The 15,773-nt window shown below is 55.4% G+C and overlaps 1 protein-coding gene across 3 annotated transcripts in view; it reads left to right on the top strand.

Annotated features, from left to right (window-relative positions):
• The window catches only part of SETD1B (SET domain containing 1B, histone lysine methyltransferase), a 31,873-nt gene that overhangs the window by 12,032 nt on the left and 4,068 nt on the right, over window positions 1–15,773 (top strand). For all 3 annotated transcript variants that reach the window (XM_058424732.1, XM_058424733.1, XM_032168463.2), the window contains 10 exons: window positions 999–1,826; window positions 3,915–4,176; window positions 4,252–4,583; window positions 4,678–4,783; window positions 6,312–6,806; window positions 9,699–10,958; window positions 12,397–12,563; window positions 14,730–14,861; window positions 14,951–15,070; window positions 15,149–15,286. In XM_058424732.1, the coding sequence (XP_058280715.1) occupies window positions 999–1,826; window positions 3,915–4,176; window positions 4,252–4,583; window positions 4,678–4,783; window positions 6,312–6,806; window positions 9,699–10,958; window positions 12,397–12,563; window positions 14,730–14,861; window positions 14,951–15,070; window positions 15,149–15,286 (3,840 nt within the window). The remainder of the gene's footprint in view (window positions 1–998; window positions 1,827–3,914; window positions 4,177–4,251; window positions 4,584–4,677; window positions 4,784–6,311; window positions 6,807–9,698; window positions 10,959–12,396; window positions 12,564–14,729; window positions 14,862–14,950; window positions 15,071–15,148; window positions 15,287–15,773) is intronic.

Genomic DNA, 15,773 nt, shown 5'->3' with positions numbered 1-15,773 from the left:
GCCCTCCTTCTGACTGGCTGTGCCGCGGCGCCACGGCTGAGGCTCTGAGTATGTTTACTAACTGTCAAATGGGGTCGGAGCAGAGCCCCCCGCCCTGTGAGGTTATCTTTCGGATAAAAAATGAGACAGCCGTCTGCAGCGCTTAGCCCCACGCGGGCCCATACTGATTGTGCAGTCACGAGACTAGGTGAAAAGAGTAATCAAGGAAAAATAAATAACAACACACTTCCTGTTTATGGGCCTTAGTACTGCTAAATCCCCGCTCCAATGTCACCTTTCCTGCCTGGCCGTCTGCCGCAGAGTGAGGACAGCAGACTGACTGAGAGCACAGGCTGCAGAACCACTTCCTGGTTCAAATCCCGGCTCCATCTCTTCTTGGCTGTGTGGCCAAGGGCAGGTTACTTATATTCTCTGTGCCCTACTTTTCTCGTAGGGCAAAAATGGAGTTGAAAATAGGGCTGTTCTGAGGATTAGCTGAGTTAATAAATGTGGAGCGTTTAGAAAGGCCCTGGCACATAAGAGACACTATGGAAGTGGCAACTATTTCTGCATACAAGTTGCAACAGAATCTCTGAAATTGCAACAGTTTCATCCTCTGTGCCCCACCCCTCTCCCTGCCTTCTTTCTCTCCCTCACGTTTCCCATCTTCACCCTCATCATCCTTTGCCTCTTCCTGCTGGCTCCACTCCACAAGAGTAAGATGTTTGTCTGCCTCTTCACCTCTGTGTCCCCAGCACCTAGACCAGTGCCTGGCACACAGGTACTGAGCAAATGTTTGTTGAATTGGAATGAATGAATGAATTCTAGTGGTAACTCCACGAGGCAGGGACTATGATGCCCATTTTGCAAATGAAGAAGCTGAGGCTTGGAGAGGCTGAATGGCTTGCACTGGGTCACACAGCTGGGAGTGCCACTGATCACTAGTCTTGCAGAGGGGACTCCGAGAGCCGCTTGGCCTTCCAAACTCACCTCACTGTCTCTCCCTGCTCTCTCTTCAGGGCCAGCAGTCCTCAGGCGAGGACATGGAGATCTCGGATGACGAGATGCCCTCGGCCCCCATCACCAGCTCCGACTGCCCCAAGCCCATGGTGGTGACCCCAGGAGCGGCAGCCGTGGCAGCCCCTTCTGTGCTGGCCCCAACCCTGCCGCTGCCCCCACCACCTGGCTTCCCCCCGCTGCCCCCACCACCACCACCACCACCCCCACCGCAGCCTGGCTTCCCTATGCCCCCACCGCTGCCCCCACCGCCGCCCCCACCCCCTCCAGCCCACCCTGCTGTGACAGTGCCCCCACCACCCTTGCCAGCGCCACCTGGAGTCCCGCCCCCACCCATTCTGCCACCACTGCCCCCCTTTCCGCCGGGCCTGTTCCCTGTGATGCAGGTGGACATGAGCCACGTGCTGGGTGGCCAGTGGGGCGGCATGCCCATGTCCTTCCAGATGCAAACGCAGGTGCTCAGCCGGCTGATGACGGGCCAGGGCGCCTGCCCCTACCCACCCTTCATGGCCGCTGCGGCTGCCGCTGCCTCAGCTGGGCTCCAGTTTGTCAACCTGCCGCCCTACCGGGGCCCCTTCTCCCTGAGCAACTCCGGCCCAGGCCGCGGGCAGCACTGGCCACCACTGCCCAAGTTTGACCCGTCAGTGCCTCCACCAGGCTACATGCCACGCCAGGAGGACCCGCACAAAGCCACGGTGGATGGCGTCCTGCTGGTGGTCCTCAAAGAACTCAAGGCCATCATGAAGCGTGACCTGAACCGCAAGATGGTGGAAGTGGTGGCTTTCCGGGCCTTCGACGAGTGGTGGGACAAGAAGGAGCGGATGGCCAAGGTGGGTGGGTGGGTGCAGGGCTCCGCAGGGTGGCTGTGGAGGGGGGCAGGACCCCAGCCAGGCACCTCCTCTTTCCCTGAGACTGTTAACTGGAAACGCTGCCGTGGACCCCAGTATGGGAGCTCCAGTTCAGGTGGCCACTTTCAAAGTTCCGCAAACTGTGTTCCACTTCAGCAGCCACTAGATGCACGTGGCTCTTTGAATTTAAATTAACGGGCAGGCATGGTGGCTTACGCCTTTAATCCCAGCACTTTGGGAGGCTGAGGTGGGAGGATTGCTTGAGCCTAGGAGTTCAAGACCAGCTTGAGCAGTATAGCAAGAGCCCATGTCTGAAAATAAATGTGTAAATTAACTTAATTAAAACAGTAAAATTAAAAACTCCTTTGTACATGCCACATTTCAAGTGCTCAGGAGCCACAGGTGCCTAGTGGCCGTACACAGGACAGCTGGTGCAGACCATCCCCATCGCAGACAGCTCGCAGCTGTGACTCCCTTTGAACTTGACTCCCCTCACCTCCCCTCATGCCGCCTTTCACACGGGGCCCTGTCTTGGCTTGGACCACTTTTTTCCTTTTTTGTTTTTTTGAGACAGGGTCTCACTGTGTCGTCCAGGCCGGAGTGTAGTGGTGCAGTCATAGCTCACTGCACCCTCAACCTCCCTGTGCTCAAGGGATCCTCCCACCTCAGCCTCCAAGTAGCTGGGACTACAGGCATGTACCACCACACTCAGCTAATTTTTGTGTTTTTCTGTAAAGACAGAGTTTCACCCCACGTTGCCCAGGCTGGTCTTGAACTCCTAGGCTCAAGTGATCCTCTGCCTTTCGGGCTGGGATTATATGCATCAGCCACCGCTCCTGGCCTATTTACTATTTTCTTTTCTTTTTTTTTTTTTTTTTTTTTTTTTGGAGATGGAGTCTCACTCTGTCACCCTGGCTGGAGTGCAGTGGCGTGATCTCAGCCCTCTGCAGCCTCCATCTCCTGGGTTCAAGCGATTCTCCTGCCTCAGTGTCCTGAGTAGCTGGGACTATAGGCAGCCACCATCATGCCTGGCTGATTTTTGTATTTTTAGTAGAGACGGGGTTTCACCATGTTGGCCAGGCTGGTCTCGAACTCCTGACCTCAAGTGATCCACCTGCTTCAGCCTACCAAAGTGCTAGGATTACAGGTGTGAGCCACCACGCCTGGTCTCTTTTTTCCTTTTTAACATATTATTTGCCTGTTTGCTGTCTTACAAATAATCTAAAATTACTTCTTTTCTCCATAAGAAAGAACTTTTTCTTGAATACTTTAAACTCCCCTTAATCCCTCCCCTTCACCCCATTCCCCCCTGCTCCCCTCCCTCCACCGTGGTTATGAGTTTGAGTGTCCCCTGGAGCCTACTTTGGGAAATGCTTGCTTTCTGCCGCAGAGGTAAGCAGCACCTGTCAGAGCCTGTTTGTCATCCGTTTAACTGGGCAGTAAAATTAGAATGAACCGTCTGAAATCGCTGATACACAGCTCTTTATGGTTCAGCCAAATTATACTGACCCTATAGTAACAGCTAATAGCTATTCCATTCACAATTTGAATAAAAAGATCCACCAGGCCTCATGTGCCCTGCACCTTGCAAAGCTCTTCATGTGGCTGGTTTTGTTAATTCTCACAGCATCCCTTTGAAGGCAGAGCATTTCAGAACCACAGGGGCAACCCCTTAGTGAGCAGTGAAATAAAGCCAGTAGGTCCTGTTTTTAATGCATGGAAAGAGAAGAGAAAATGGGATAGTGTAAATCTTACCTTGTGAAGGTGGTGTTGCGCAGATGTGTCCCTATGGTGTAGTTTTTGGATTGTCTGCGAAGTGCAAAGGCCACTGTTGTGAGGAAGGCAGCTGCAGTAGTCCTGTTTTACAGGGGAGGACACTGAGATCTATGAGGCAGAACGGTGCTCTAGAGCCTCATGGGTAACGGCATAGTGTGGCCAGGTGTGTAGGGAGGATGCAGTTACCTGTGGTGGCTGTTACTGCCGAGTGGAAGGCAGGTAGCCCAGGGAGGGCTCCCTGCAAGGGTTGGTGGTGCCAGAAGTGCTGACGGTCCCCTCCTGTCTCCACCCCAGGCCTCGCTGACCCCGGTGAAGTCAGGCGAGCACAAGGACGAGGACAGGCCGAAGCCCAAGGATCGCATCGCCTCGTGCCTGCTGGAGTCATGGGGCAAGGGCGAGGGCCTGGGCTACGAGGGCCTGGGCCTGGGCATTGGGCTGCGTGGGGCCATTCGCCTGCCCTCCTTCAAGGTCAAGAGGAAGGAGCCACCAGACACCACCTCATCTGGCGACCAGAAGCGGCTGCGGCCCTCGACCTCTGTGGATGAGGAAGATGAAGGTTGGTGCTCTGGGTGCTGGGGTCCCCTTCTTCCGCATCCCCCCAGCCCAGCTCTGACTCCCTCCCTTCCTGCAGAGTCCGAGCGAGAGCGAGACCGGGATATGGCAGACACCCCCTGTGAGCTCGCCAAGCGAGACCCCAAGGGCGTGGGTGTGCGGCGGCGGCCGGCACGGCCTCTGGAGCTGGACAGTGGCGGGGAGGAGGACGAGAAGGAGTCGTTGTCGGCGTCTTCGTCCTCATCGGCGTCATCATCCTCGGGGTCCTCAACCACCTCACCCTCGTCCTCGGCCTCTGACAAGGAGGAGGAACAGGAGAGCACCGAGGAGGAAGAGGAGGCAGAGGAGGAGGAGGAGGAAGTCCCCAGGAGCCAGCTCTCCTCCTCCTCAACCTCATCCACATCAGATAAGGTGCCTAGCAGGCCAGGAAGCCTCAGGGGGCTGGGCCAGGCGACAGGGGCCAGACCCTTTGGTTCACCTGTCCCCACCCTTCCTTCTCCCCCAGGATGACGACGATGATGACAGTGATGACCGGGACGAGTCTGAGAACGATGACGAAGACACAGCCCTGTCAGAGGCGAGTGAGAAGGACGAAGGGGACTCGGATGAAGGTGAGCAGGGAGGCCGTGGCCGCCTGGCCCTCCCGGGGTCCCTCTTTCCCTGGGGCAGAGCCTGAGCAATTGTCAGAAATACTTTTCAGCCAAAATGTTGTGCTTTTGAGACGTTACCTTGTTAAAACACACAGGGTGGCATACGGTTCCATCTTCAGGGAGTGCCATGAACATAATGGCACGTCCATAGAGATAGAAAGCAGGTCTGTGGTACTTAGGGCTGGGGAGCCTGGTGTTCAGGGGGGCTTGCTCAGCCTACGTGGCTTCCTTTTCAACTGATAAAAATGCTTAGGGACCAGATCGAGGTGGTGGTTGTGCAACATTACAGATTTACTAAATGCTGCTGGAATTATCACTTTATAACGAGCAGTTGGCCGGGCGCAGTAGCTCACACCTGTAATCCCAACACTTTGAGAAGCCTAGGTGAGTGGATCACCTGAGGTTAGGAGTTTGAGACCAGTCTGGCCAACATGGTGAAACCCTGTCTCTACTAAAAATATAAAAAATAGCCGGGCGTGGTGGTGGGCACCTGTAATCCCAGCTACTTGGGAGGCTGAGGCAGAAGAATTGCTTGAATCCAGGAGGCAGAGGTTGCAGTGAGCCGAGATCATGCCCCTGCACTCCAGCCTGGGTGACAGTGACACTCCACCTCAAAAAAAATAATAAATGAAATTTTTTTTAAAAAGTGAGCAGTTTTTGGCCGGGCGCAGTGGCTTACGCCTGTAATCCCCGCACTTTGAGAGGCCAAGGCAAGTGGATCACGAGGTCAAGAGATCGAGACCATCCTGGTTAACACGGTGAAACCCCGTCTCTACTAAAAATACAAAAAATTAGCCGGGCGTGGTGGCGGGCGCCTGTAGTCCTAGCTATACTCGGGAGGCTGAGGCAGGAGAATGGCGTTGAACCCAGGAGGTGGAGCTTGCAGTGAGCTGAGATTGCCCCACTGCACTCCAGCCTGGGTGACTGGGTGACAGAGCGAGACTCCGTCTCAAAAAAAAAAAAAAAAAAAAAAAAAAAAAAAAAAAAAAAAAGCAGTTTTCTGTTATGTTAATTTTACCTCAATTTTTAAAAGCTACTACTAGCGGCCGGGTGTGGTGGCTCACTCCTTTAATCCCAGCACTTTGGGAGGCTAAGGCAAGTGGATCACCTGAGGTCAGGAGTTTGAAACCAGCCTGGCTAACATGGTGAAACCCCGTCTCTACTAGAAGTACAAAATTAGCCAGGCGTGGTGGCGCATGCCTGTAATCCCAGCTACTTGGGAGGCTGAGGCAGGAGAATCGCTTGAACCCAGGAAGTGGAGGTTGCAGTGAGCCGAGATCATGCCACTGCACTCCAGTCTGGGCAATGAGCAAAACTCAAAAAAAAAAAAAAAAAAAAAAAGACTACTAGTGAACACATGCCCCACACACATATCTGAGGGCCGTGTTCAGCCTGGGTGCCACCAGTTTGAGGCCATTGGTGAGGGGTCTGGGTGGGGCTGGGGCACAGCGGGTCCTCAGGCAGCCCCTCGTCTGTGTCCCCCATCCAGAGGAGACAGTGAGCATTGTAACCTCCAAGGCCGAAGCCACGTCATCCAGTGAGAGTTCCGAGTCTTCTGAGTTTGAGTCAAGCTCCCAGTCCTCGCCCTCATCCTCAGAGGATGAAGAGGAGGTAGTGGCCAGGGAAGAGGAGGAAGAAGAAGAGGAGGAGGAGGCGATGGTGGCCGAGGAAAGCATGGCTTCTGCAGGCCCCGAGGACTATGAGCAGGATGGGGAGGAAGCAGCTCTGGCCCTGGGGGCGCCGGCAGTGGACTCATTGGGCATGGAAGAGGAGGTGGACGTCGTGACTGAGGCTGCGGCCCCTGAGAAGCAGCCCCCCATGCTGGATGAGCCCCCCTTGCCTGTGGGTGTTGAAGAGCCAGCGGATTCCAGGGAGCCCCCCGAGGAACCAGGCCTGAGCCAGGAAGGGGCCATGTTGCTGTCTCCAGAGCCCCCTGCCAGGGAGATGGAGGCCCGACCCCCATTGTCCCCTGAGCGAACTCCAGGTAACACCTGCAACCCCCTGGGAGGGTGGTGAGAGGGAGGCATGAAGTCCTCACTGTTAGAATCAGCCCGGGCTTCCTGGGGTAGGTCGCTGACCGTCCCCAGCCTCAGTTTCCCCTGTAAAACAAGATCAGCCGGTTGTGCCTCCCTCGAGTGAGATGAGGTGTTGGGTGCCAGCACTGAGCCTGGCACTGCATGGATCAACCCAAAGGGGAACTACTGCTATTTTTCAGTCCTCACTGCCAGCGTTTCCCTGGTGGCTTGATCCTTGGACCATCAGTCCCATGAGATGCTCCCCAAAAGGAGGATGGGTGTCCATGGTCACTTTAGTGACAAGTGGGTGGGGGAGGCCCTGGGGTGCTGGGCCAGGTGAGGGCTGCAGGCGTTGCCCCCTCCGGCATTGTGATGACGCGGCACCGAGCATATGAGAGGCTCTAACTGCATGGCCAGTAGAACTTTTCACAGTGATGGCAGCGTTCTCGGGCTGTGCTGTCCAGCACTGTAGTCTTCAGACACAATGTTGCAACCGAAGTCTTGAAACATGGCCAGTGGCACAGTGGAATGGAATTTTTAATAGTGTTCAATTTATTTTGGCTTACATAGCTGCATGTGGTTAGCACCTACCTCTTTTTTTTTTTTTTTTTGAGACATAGTCTCGCTCTGTCACCCAGGCTGGAGTGCAGTGGCGCGATCTCAGCTCACTGCAAGCTCTGCCTCCTGGGTTCACACCATTCTCCTGCCTCAGCCTCCTGAGTAGCTGGGACTACAGGCGCCCGCCACCACGCCTGGCTAATTTTTTGTATTTTTAGTAGAGATGAGGTTTCACCGCGTTAGCCAGGATGGTCTCAATCTCCTGACCTTGTGATCCGCCCGCCTTGGCCTCCCAGATTGCTGGGATTACCGGCGTGAGCCACCATGCCCAGCCTAGCACCTACCTTTAATAAGTCCCTCAGGAAAGGATTACAGCTGCCCCTGTACATTGAAGACCTGGCTAGGGCCCACTGACACGCAGTTTTTTTTGTTTGTTTGTTTTGTTTTTTGAGACAGAGTCTCGCTGTCGCCCAGGCTGGAGTGCAGTGGTGCAATCTCGGCTCACTGCAGGCTCCGCCCCCCGGAGTTCACGCCATTCTCCTGCCTCAGCCTCCCGAGTAGCTGGGACTACAGGCGCCCGCCACCACGCCCGGCTAATTTTTTGTATTTTTAGTAGAGACGGGGTTTCACTGTGTTAGCCAGGATGGTCTCAATCTCCTGACCTCGTGATCCGCCCGCCTCGGCCTCGCAAAGTGCTGGGATTATAGCTGTGAGCCACCACGCAGTTTTCAACCAAATATGGACGGAAAAGACCGGTGGGATGCGAAACCCACGTATATGGAGGGCGACCGCCTATACATGGATTCTGCAAGGCAGACTACAAGCTTTGAGTATGGGCAGATTTTGGTATACCAGGGAGCGCTGGAACCAATGCCCCGTGTGTATTGAGGGACAACTGTGTTTTGTTTAATGTAATGTATTTTGTTTTGTTTATTCCACCATTAACTACAGTCTTTGAACATTGACTCAATATTAAGCTTCTGTTGTGTCCCCGCTATTATTTTAGGCAGTAGCAATGCAACAGTGGACCAAACAGACAAAAATATCTGCTCCCACGGAGCAGGGGAACAGATGACAACAGATCAATTAGAAAATGAAAAACAGGTGGCAGGCTCCTGTAATCCCAGCTACTTGGGAGGCTGAGGCAGGAGAATTGCTTGAACCCAGGTGGTAGAGGTTGCAGTGAGCTGAGCTCGTGCCACACTGCACTCCAGCCTGAGCGATAGAGTGAGACTGTCTTAAAAAAAAAAAAAAAAAAAAAGAAAGAAAAAGAAATGTGCCAGGCGCAGTGGCTCACACCTGTAATCCCAGCACTGTGGGAAGCCGAGGTAGGCAGATAACTGAGGTCAGGAGTTTGAGACCAGCCAGTCCAACATGACGAAACCCCATCTCTACTAAAACTACAAAAAATTAGCAGGGCATGGTGGCACGTGCCTGTAATTCCAGTGGCTCCGGGAGGCTGAGGAAGGAGAATTACTTGAACCTGGGAGGCAGAGGTTGCAGTGAGCCAAGATCGCGCCATTGCACTCCAGCCTGGGCGACAGAGTGAGACTGTCTCAAAAATAAAAATAAAAATAAAATAATATAAAAATAGAAAATGAAAAAAATGTATTCTATGGCCAGGCATGGTGGCTCACATCTGTAATTCCAGCACTTTGGGAGGCCAAGGCTGGTGGATCACTTGAGGCCAGGAGTTCAAGACCAGCCTAGGGAACATAGAGCCCATCTCTACAAAACATTTAAAGATTAGCTGGGCATGGTGGCACATTCCTGTAGTCCCAGCTACTCAGGAGCTTTAGGCAGGAGGATCCCTTGAGCCCTGGCGGTCTAGGCTGCAGTGACTGTGATCATGCCACTGCATTCCACCCGTCTCAAAAATAAAAAAATAAATAAATTCGTTAAAAAATTAAGAAGTGTATCCTGTGACAGTGGAGATAAGTGCTAGGAAAAAAATCCTTGAAGGCTCTGACAAGTCCTGCAGAAAAGAGACTTGTTAAATTTTATTCAGTCATAGAGCAGATTTTCTTGGGCCACAGGGACTTTGTTCTGAAGACGTAGCGTGAAAGGCTGGAATACATGTCTCCTGCATCTGTGATTTAGCCTAGCAACACTGATAAAGCACATACTGTGTGCCTGACACTGGGTGGGATGCTGAGGAGTCCTTGAGGGGTTTAACTGGAGAAGGGCAGGTCCCGTGCTCAGACTCAGGGCTGTGAGCCTGCCAGGTATGGAGCACAAAATAAGGCACTGAGAGACGTTTGGATTGAATGGTAAACGTCTCGTGTTCGCCCACCTCTCTGCAGAGCATGACCTGGAAGTGGAGCCGGAGCCGCCTACGATGCTCCCCTTGCCCCTGCAACCACCATTGCCGCCCCCACGACCGCCCCGGCCACCCAGCCCCCCGCCGGAGCCTGAGACCACAGACGCCTCACACCCATCTCTCCCTCCGGAGCCCGCTGCCGAGGACCACCCCCCGCATACTCCAGGCCTCTGTGGCAGCCTGGCCAAGTCGCAGAGCACAGAGACAGTGCCAGCCACACCAGGCGGGGAGCCCCCGCTATCAGGGGGCAGCAGTGGCCTGTCCCTGAGCTCTCCGCAAGTGCCCGGCAGCCCCTTCTCCTACCCAGCCCCGTCCCCTAGCTTGAGCAGCGGGGGCCTCCCTCGGACACCTGGCCGGGACTTCAGCTTCACACCCACCTTCTCCGAGCCCAGTGGGCCTTTGCTCCTGCCTGTCTGCCCGCTCCCCACTGGCCGACGTGATGAACGCTCCGGGCCCCTGGCCTCCCCGGTGCTCCTGGAGACGGGTCTGCCCCTCCCTCTGCCCCTTCCCCTGCCCTTGCCCTTGGCATTGCCCGCCGTCTTGCGGGCCCAGGCTCGTGCCCCCACCCCGCTGCCGCCCCTGCTGCCCACCCCCCTGGCCCCTTGCCCACCCCCAATGAAGAGGAAGCCGGGCCGGCCCCGGCGATCCCCACCATCTGTGCTCTCCTTGGATGGGCCCTTGGTCCGGCCACCAGCAGGGGCCGCCCTTGGAAGGGAACTCCTGCTCCTGCCGGGCCAGCCACAGACCCCTGTCTTCCCCAGCACCCATGACCCCCGGACGGTGACCCTGGACTTCCGGAACGCGGGGATCCCAGCCCCTCCACCACCCCTTCCCCCCCAGCCACCCCCACCCCCACCTCCCCCACCTGTAGAGCCCACCAAGCTGCCCTTTAAGGAGCTAGACAACCAGTGGCCCTCTGAGGCCATCCCTCCGGGCCCCCGTGGGCGCGATGAGGTCACTGAGGAGTACATGGAGTTGGCCAAGAGCCGGGGGCCGTGGCGCCGGCCACCAAAGAAGCGCCATGAGGACCTGGTGCCACCTGCGGGCTCTCCCGAACTCTCGCCACCCCAGCCCCTCTTCCGGCCCCGCTCGGAGTTTGAGGAGATGACCATCCTGTATGACATCTGGAACGGTGGCATCGATGAGGAGGACATCCGCTTCCTGTGTGTCACCTACGAGCGACTGCTACAGCAGGACAATGGCATGGACTGGCTTAACGACACGCTCTGGGTCTACCATCCCTATATCCTGCCGGCATGGGGGGCTCTGCACCTTCTGGGTTGCAGGAAGTCCCCACTCACCTCTCTGGGCCCCACCTCCCAGTCTGTAGCAGCCCACGGTGCCCATGAAGGTGACAGCATGCACCACCGTTACTTCCCAAGCGGGGTTTATGTCCCAGCACCATGCCAGGCTCCCGAGTGAATCATTGGCACATTTTAAGGTCTCCCTCTGCGCCAGGCCCATCTCACCCCCAGAGTTAGCAGGTCTCGGGGTCACATGTAACAGCAGTGCCGTGCAGCTTAACAGCACACAAAGGCTGAGAGCCTCCTTGTCCTGTCCCTTTCATAACCTCCGGTAATCCCAGTAGCCTGGTGAGATAGGGGCTATGATTCCCATTTTACATATGAAGAAGCTAAGGCTCAGAAAGGTTCAGTGACCTGTCCAAAGACAGCTACAGGTGGCAGAGTTGAGATTTGAACCCAGGCAAACCTGGCTCTAGAGTCCAGGCTCTTCACCACCAGGCTTTCATAAGGCTTGGCTGTTCGCATAGGCCTGTGAGGCTAGACCTCTCATTATCCCTGTTGTATTAGACTGATTCGTGAGCACTCAGTTTGTGTCAAGAGCTCTGCTCAGTGCCAGGCACCATGGCTCACGGCTGTAATCCCAGCACTATGGGAGGCTGAGGCGGACCGATCACTCAAGGCCAGAAGTTTGAGACCAGCCCGGCCAACATGGCAAAACCCCATCTGTACTAAAAATACAAAAATTAGCCGGGTGTGGTAGCACATGCCTATAATTCCAGCTACTCTGGAGGCTGAGGCAGGAGAATTGCTTGAACCCGGGAGGCACAGGTTGCAGTGAGCCAAGATCGCACCACTGCACTCCAGCCTGGGTGACAGAGCAAGACTCTGTCTCAAAAAAAAAAAAAAACAAGACTCTGCTAAGGACCATAAGCATATTTCATTACTTCCAGAGCGGCATCACTGTCACCACAATTTATAGGTGGGAAACTGAGCAGAAAGTTGTTAACACACCCAGCACTTTGGGTGGCTGAGGTGGATGGATCACTTGATCTCTGGAGGTCGAGGCCAGCCTAGGAAACGTAGCAAAACCCTATCTCTACAAAAAAATCCAGAAATTAGCTGGGTGTGGTGGCGCACGCCTGTAGTCCCGGCTGCTCAGAAGGCTGAGGCTGCAGTAAGCTGAGATTGCACCACTGCACTCGAGCCTGGGCAACAGGAGACCCTGTCTCAAAAAAAGACACCTAGAGCCATGCAACTAGGTATCGACCATCAGCGGGGTTGGTCAGCGGGCAGCCACGTGGAGGTGGCATGGGAGTGGGCAGTAGAACTGGACATTGCTGTCCCCAGAGGGTGGTCTGAGGATGGGCGGGACCAGTCTATGAAGGGACCAGGAGGGGCTCTCTGAGAATGTCCATGTGGCCCTTGACCCACACCCACCCACCAGCCTCTCTTCAGCTAAGAAAAAGAAACGGGACGATGGCATCCGCGAGCACGTGACGGGCTGTGCCCGCAGCGAGGGCTTCTATACCATCGACAAGAAGGACAAGCTCAGATACCTCAACAGCAGCCGTGCCAGCACTGATGAGCCCCCCGCAGACACCCAGGTACTGCCAGGGCTTCTGGACACATCAGAGCCTGCTGGGCTTGGCCACGGGGATCCAGGGCACTCGTGGAGGGGTGCCAGGCAGAGGGAGGAGTTGTGAGGCCAGAGGGGCTGGCACACAGGGTGCAAGTGGAAGGGGCAGAGGGGGGTGGGCAGGGCCTAGGAGAAGGAGGGAATCTGCCTTAGTCCCATGGGCCCTGGGGCACCTCCCAAGGATTTAATCAGGGATGTGATGGAGCTGTATTTCCACGAGGTTCATTCATTTTTTGTTTGTTTTTTGCTTGGCTTTTTGTTTGTTTGTTTTGGTTTTTTTGGGACAAAGCCTTGCTCTGTCACACAGGCTGGAGTGCAGTGGCACGATCTCAGCTCACTGCAGCCTCTGCCTCCTGGGTTCAAATGATTCTCCTGCCTCAGCCTCCCAAGCAGCTGGGATTACAGGTGCCCACCACTGTGCCCGGCTAATTTTTTATATTTTTAGTAGAGATGGGATTTCGCCATGTTGACCAGGTTGGTCTCGAACTCCTGACCTCAAGTAATTCGCCTGCCTTGGTCTCCCAAACTGCTGGGATTATAAACATGAGCCACACTGCACAGCCTCATTCATTCTTTTTTAATCCAGCAAATATCTATTGAGTACATGCCGTGTACCAGGCACTGTTCTGGGTCTATAGCAGTGAACAAAACTGAATCCTTTTCCTCATGGAATTTAATTATTTATTTTTATTTTTAAGTTAAAAAAAATTGAGATGGGGTCTCACTATGTAGCCCAGGCTGATCTGGAACTCCTGGGCTCAAGCGATCCTCCCACCTCAGCCTCCCGAAGTGCTGGGATTATAGGCGTGAGCCACGGTACCTGGCTGGAATTTATATTTTAATGGGGCCTCGTGAGAAATAATCAAGTGAAGAAAGAAGCACATAATTCCAGGCAGGGAAAACGCGATTCAGAAAACAGGAGAGGGGTTAGGGATTACCAAGTCAAATGGGAGTCAGAGTGGGTCAGACCCAAGCGAAGTGCGGCATGGCACCATGCGGATGCCAGAGAGACCACAGAGAAGTGAAAAAGTGACTTCCATAAAAAGTTAAAACCGGAGAGGGGCTCACTGACCCTAGCAGGCCTCCCTAGGGCAGCAGCAGTGCAAAGGCCCTGAGGCAGCGGGGAACTCCATGGTATGAGGAAGGGAGGGGAGAGGCCACTTGTGGGAGACACAGCACAGGCCACCAGGGTCGGGGGGTACTGTGATGGTGAGTGACCTGTCTCCTGGGGTGACAGGCAGCAGAGGGAGGTTGTGACAGGAGCTGGTGCAGGGGTCCTGAGGGCAGACTGTGTTCGGGTTGCTGCAGTTTCCAGACCGGACGTGCGGACGTGCTGGACTTAGCTGGGCCGTGAGGAGAGGTGGATGCCTGTGGAAGAATATGAGGAAGTGGGATGCACAGGACCAGGGCTGGCCTGGGTACAGGAGACAGGGATGGGCGGGGGGTGACAGCCCAGGGTTTGGCTGGGGTTGGGGGTGCTGGGAAGCTGGACACCAGGCCTGAGATGGGGAGGCCGATATGCTATCACCACGAGGCAGCTTGAGTTCTGCAGGTTCTGAAAACACCCAGGCAGAGAGGTCTTGGTGAGCACATGGGTATGGCGGAGCTTAGGATGGGGATCTCCGGCCCGGAGACCTAAGTGTAGGTATCGCCAGGAGAGAAGTGGTGACTGAAGGTCACAGCAGGGTGACCTCACCTAGGAGGGCACATGGGGCAGAGGCCTGGGATGCTCCAAAGGTTAATGGCTGGGGCAGAGGCCCAGGGAGGCCAAGAGCAGGACGTGACACAAGGGTTTCGGAAGGATCCCTGATTTCGAACGCTTGGGGGGTCAGAGGGGTCTGGGTGAGAGCCAAGGAGGGGGGTCAGGGTAGACAAAACTATCGGCTGAAATGGGGAAAAGACAGCGCCAGGCAAGAGTGAGTCTCGTCGTTTTGAAGATAGAAGGAGCTTGAGCACGCTTAGATACTGATGGGATGGAGGAGGCAGGGAAGCGGTGACAGTTAGGGACAGACAGGTATGGAGAAGCCCAGAGCAAGGAGCCCAGGACACTGGGGATGACAGAGATCCAGAGCCAAGGGTGGGACTGCCGAGGACGCGGCCAGCCCCGCTGAGCCCCGCACACTGTCCACTGCAGGGCATGAGCATCCCAGCACAGCCCCACGCCTCCACGCGGGCAGGCTCGGAGCGGCGTTCGGAGCAGCGCCGCCTGCTGTCCTCCTTCACTGGCAGCTGTGACAGCGACCTGCTCAAGTTCAACCAGCTCAAGGTGAGGCCAGGCTTCACCCAGATCGCCGCGGTGGCAGCAGGACCTGAGACCGGGGCTGGCTCACCTCTCCCCCCTCTTCCCTCCCGCAGTTCCGGAAGAAAAAGCTCAAGTTCTGCAAGAGCCACATTCACGACTGGGGCTTGTTCGCCATGGAGCCCATCGCGGCTGACGAGATGGTCATCGAGTACGTGGGCCAGAATATCCGTCAGGTAGGCACTGCCCAGCAGGATGGGCATGGGGGTGGGCATGGGGCCGGCCCAGCCAGACTGACACCCTTTTGTGGACAGGTGATCGCAGACATGCGGGAGAAGCGTTACGAGGACGAGGGCATCGGGAGCAGCTACATGTTCCGGGTGGACCACGACACCATCATCGATGCCACCAAGTGCGGCAACTTCGCGCGCTTCATCAACCACAGCTGCAACGTGAGTGCCCAGCAGGGGGTGGCCCCTGGCCCTGCTTCTGTGCCAGGAGGGCCTGGAAGCCCCAGCACGGGAATCAGTTCAGCCTCCTTCCCAAGCTCAGGTCAGCCAAGGGTTATAGGGAGAGGAGGACATGTGAGGTCTTTTACCAGGAGCTCTACTCCTCTGAGCTTCAGTTTCTCATCTGTCAAATGGGCATAGTGAGACTTCTGTGGCATGTAGAGGACTCAAAAGAAGTGGTTGGTTCAGTTCATTGGTAATTAGGGAGTTATTTCTCTGTGTTAGCCTTTTCTCTGTGCCTTCATTGGTCAGGCTCAGTCCTGCTCAGGCCGAGCTGTCCACTAGAACTTTCTGCAAGGGGGAGGTGCACTGGGTGCATTTGTACTGTGGGTTAGCCACATGTGTGGTGTCGAGCACTGGAAATGTGCCCAGTGCATCTGGGGACCTGAGTTTTCAATTTCATTTCATTTTGATGAATTTAAACTTAATT

The sequence above is a fragment of the Hylobates moloch genome, unplaced genomic scaffold (assembly GCF_009828535.3).
Source record: "Hylobates moloch isolate HMO894 unplaced genomic scaffold, HMol_V3 SCAFFOLD_12, whole genome shotgun sequence".
Classification (NCBI taxonomy): Eukaryota; Metazoa; Chordata; class Mammalia; order Primates; family Hylobatidae; genus Hylobates; species Hylobates moloch.
The sequence above is the reverse complement of the archived record's forward strand: the minus strand, read 5'-3'. Positions and strand labels throughout refer to the sequence as shown.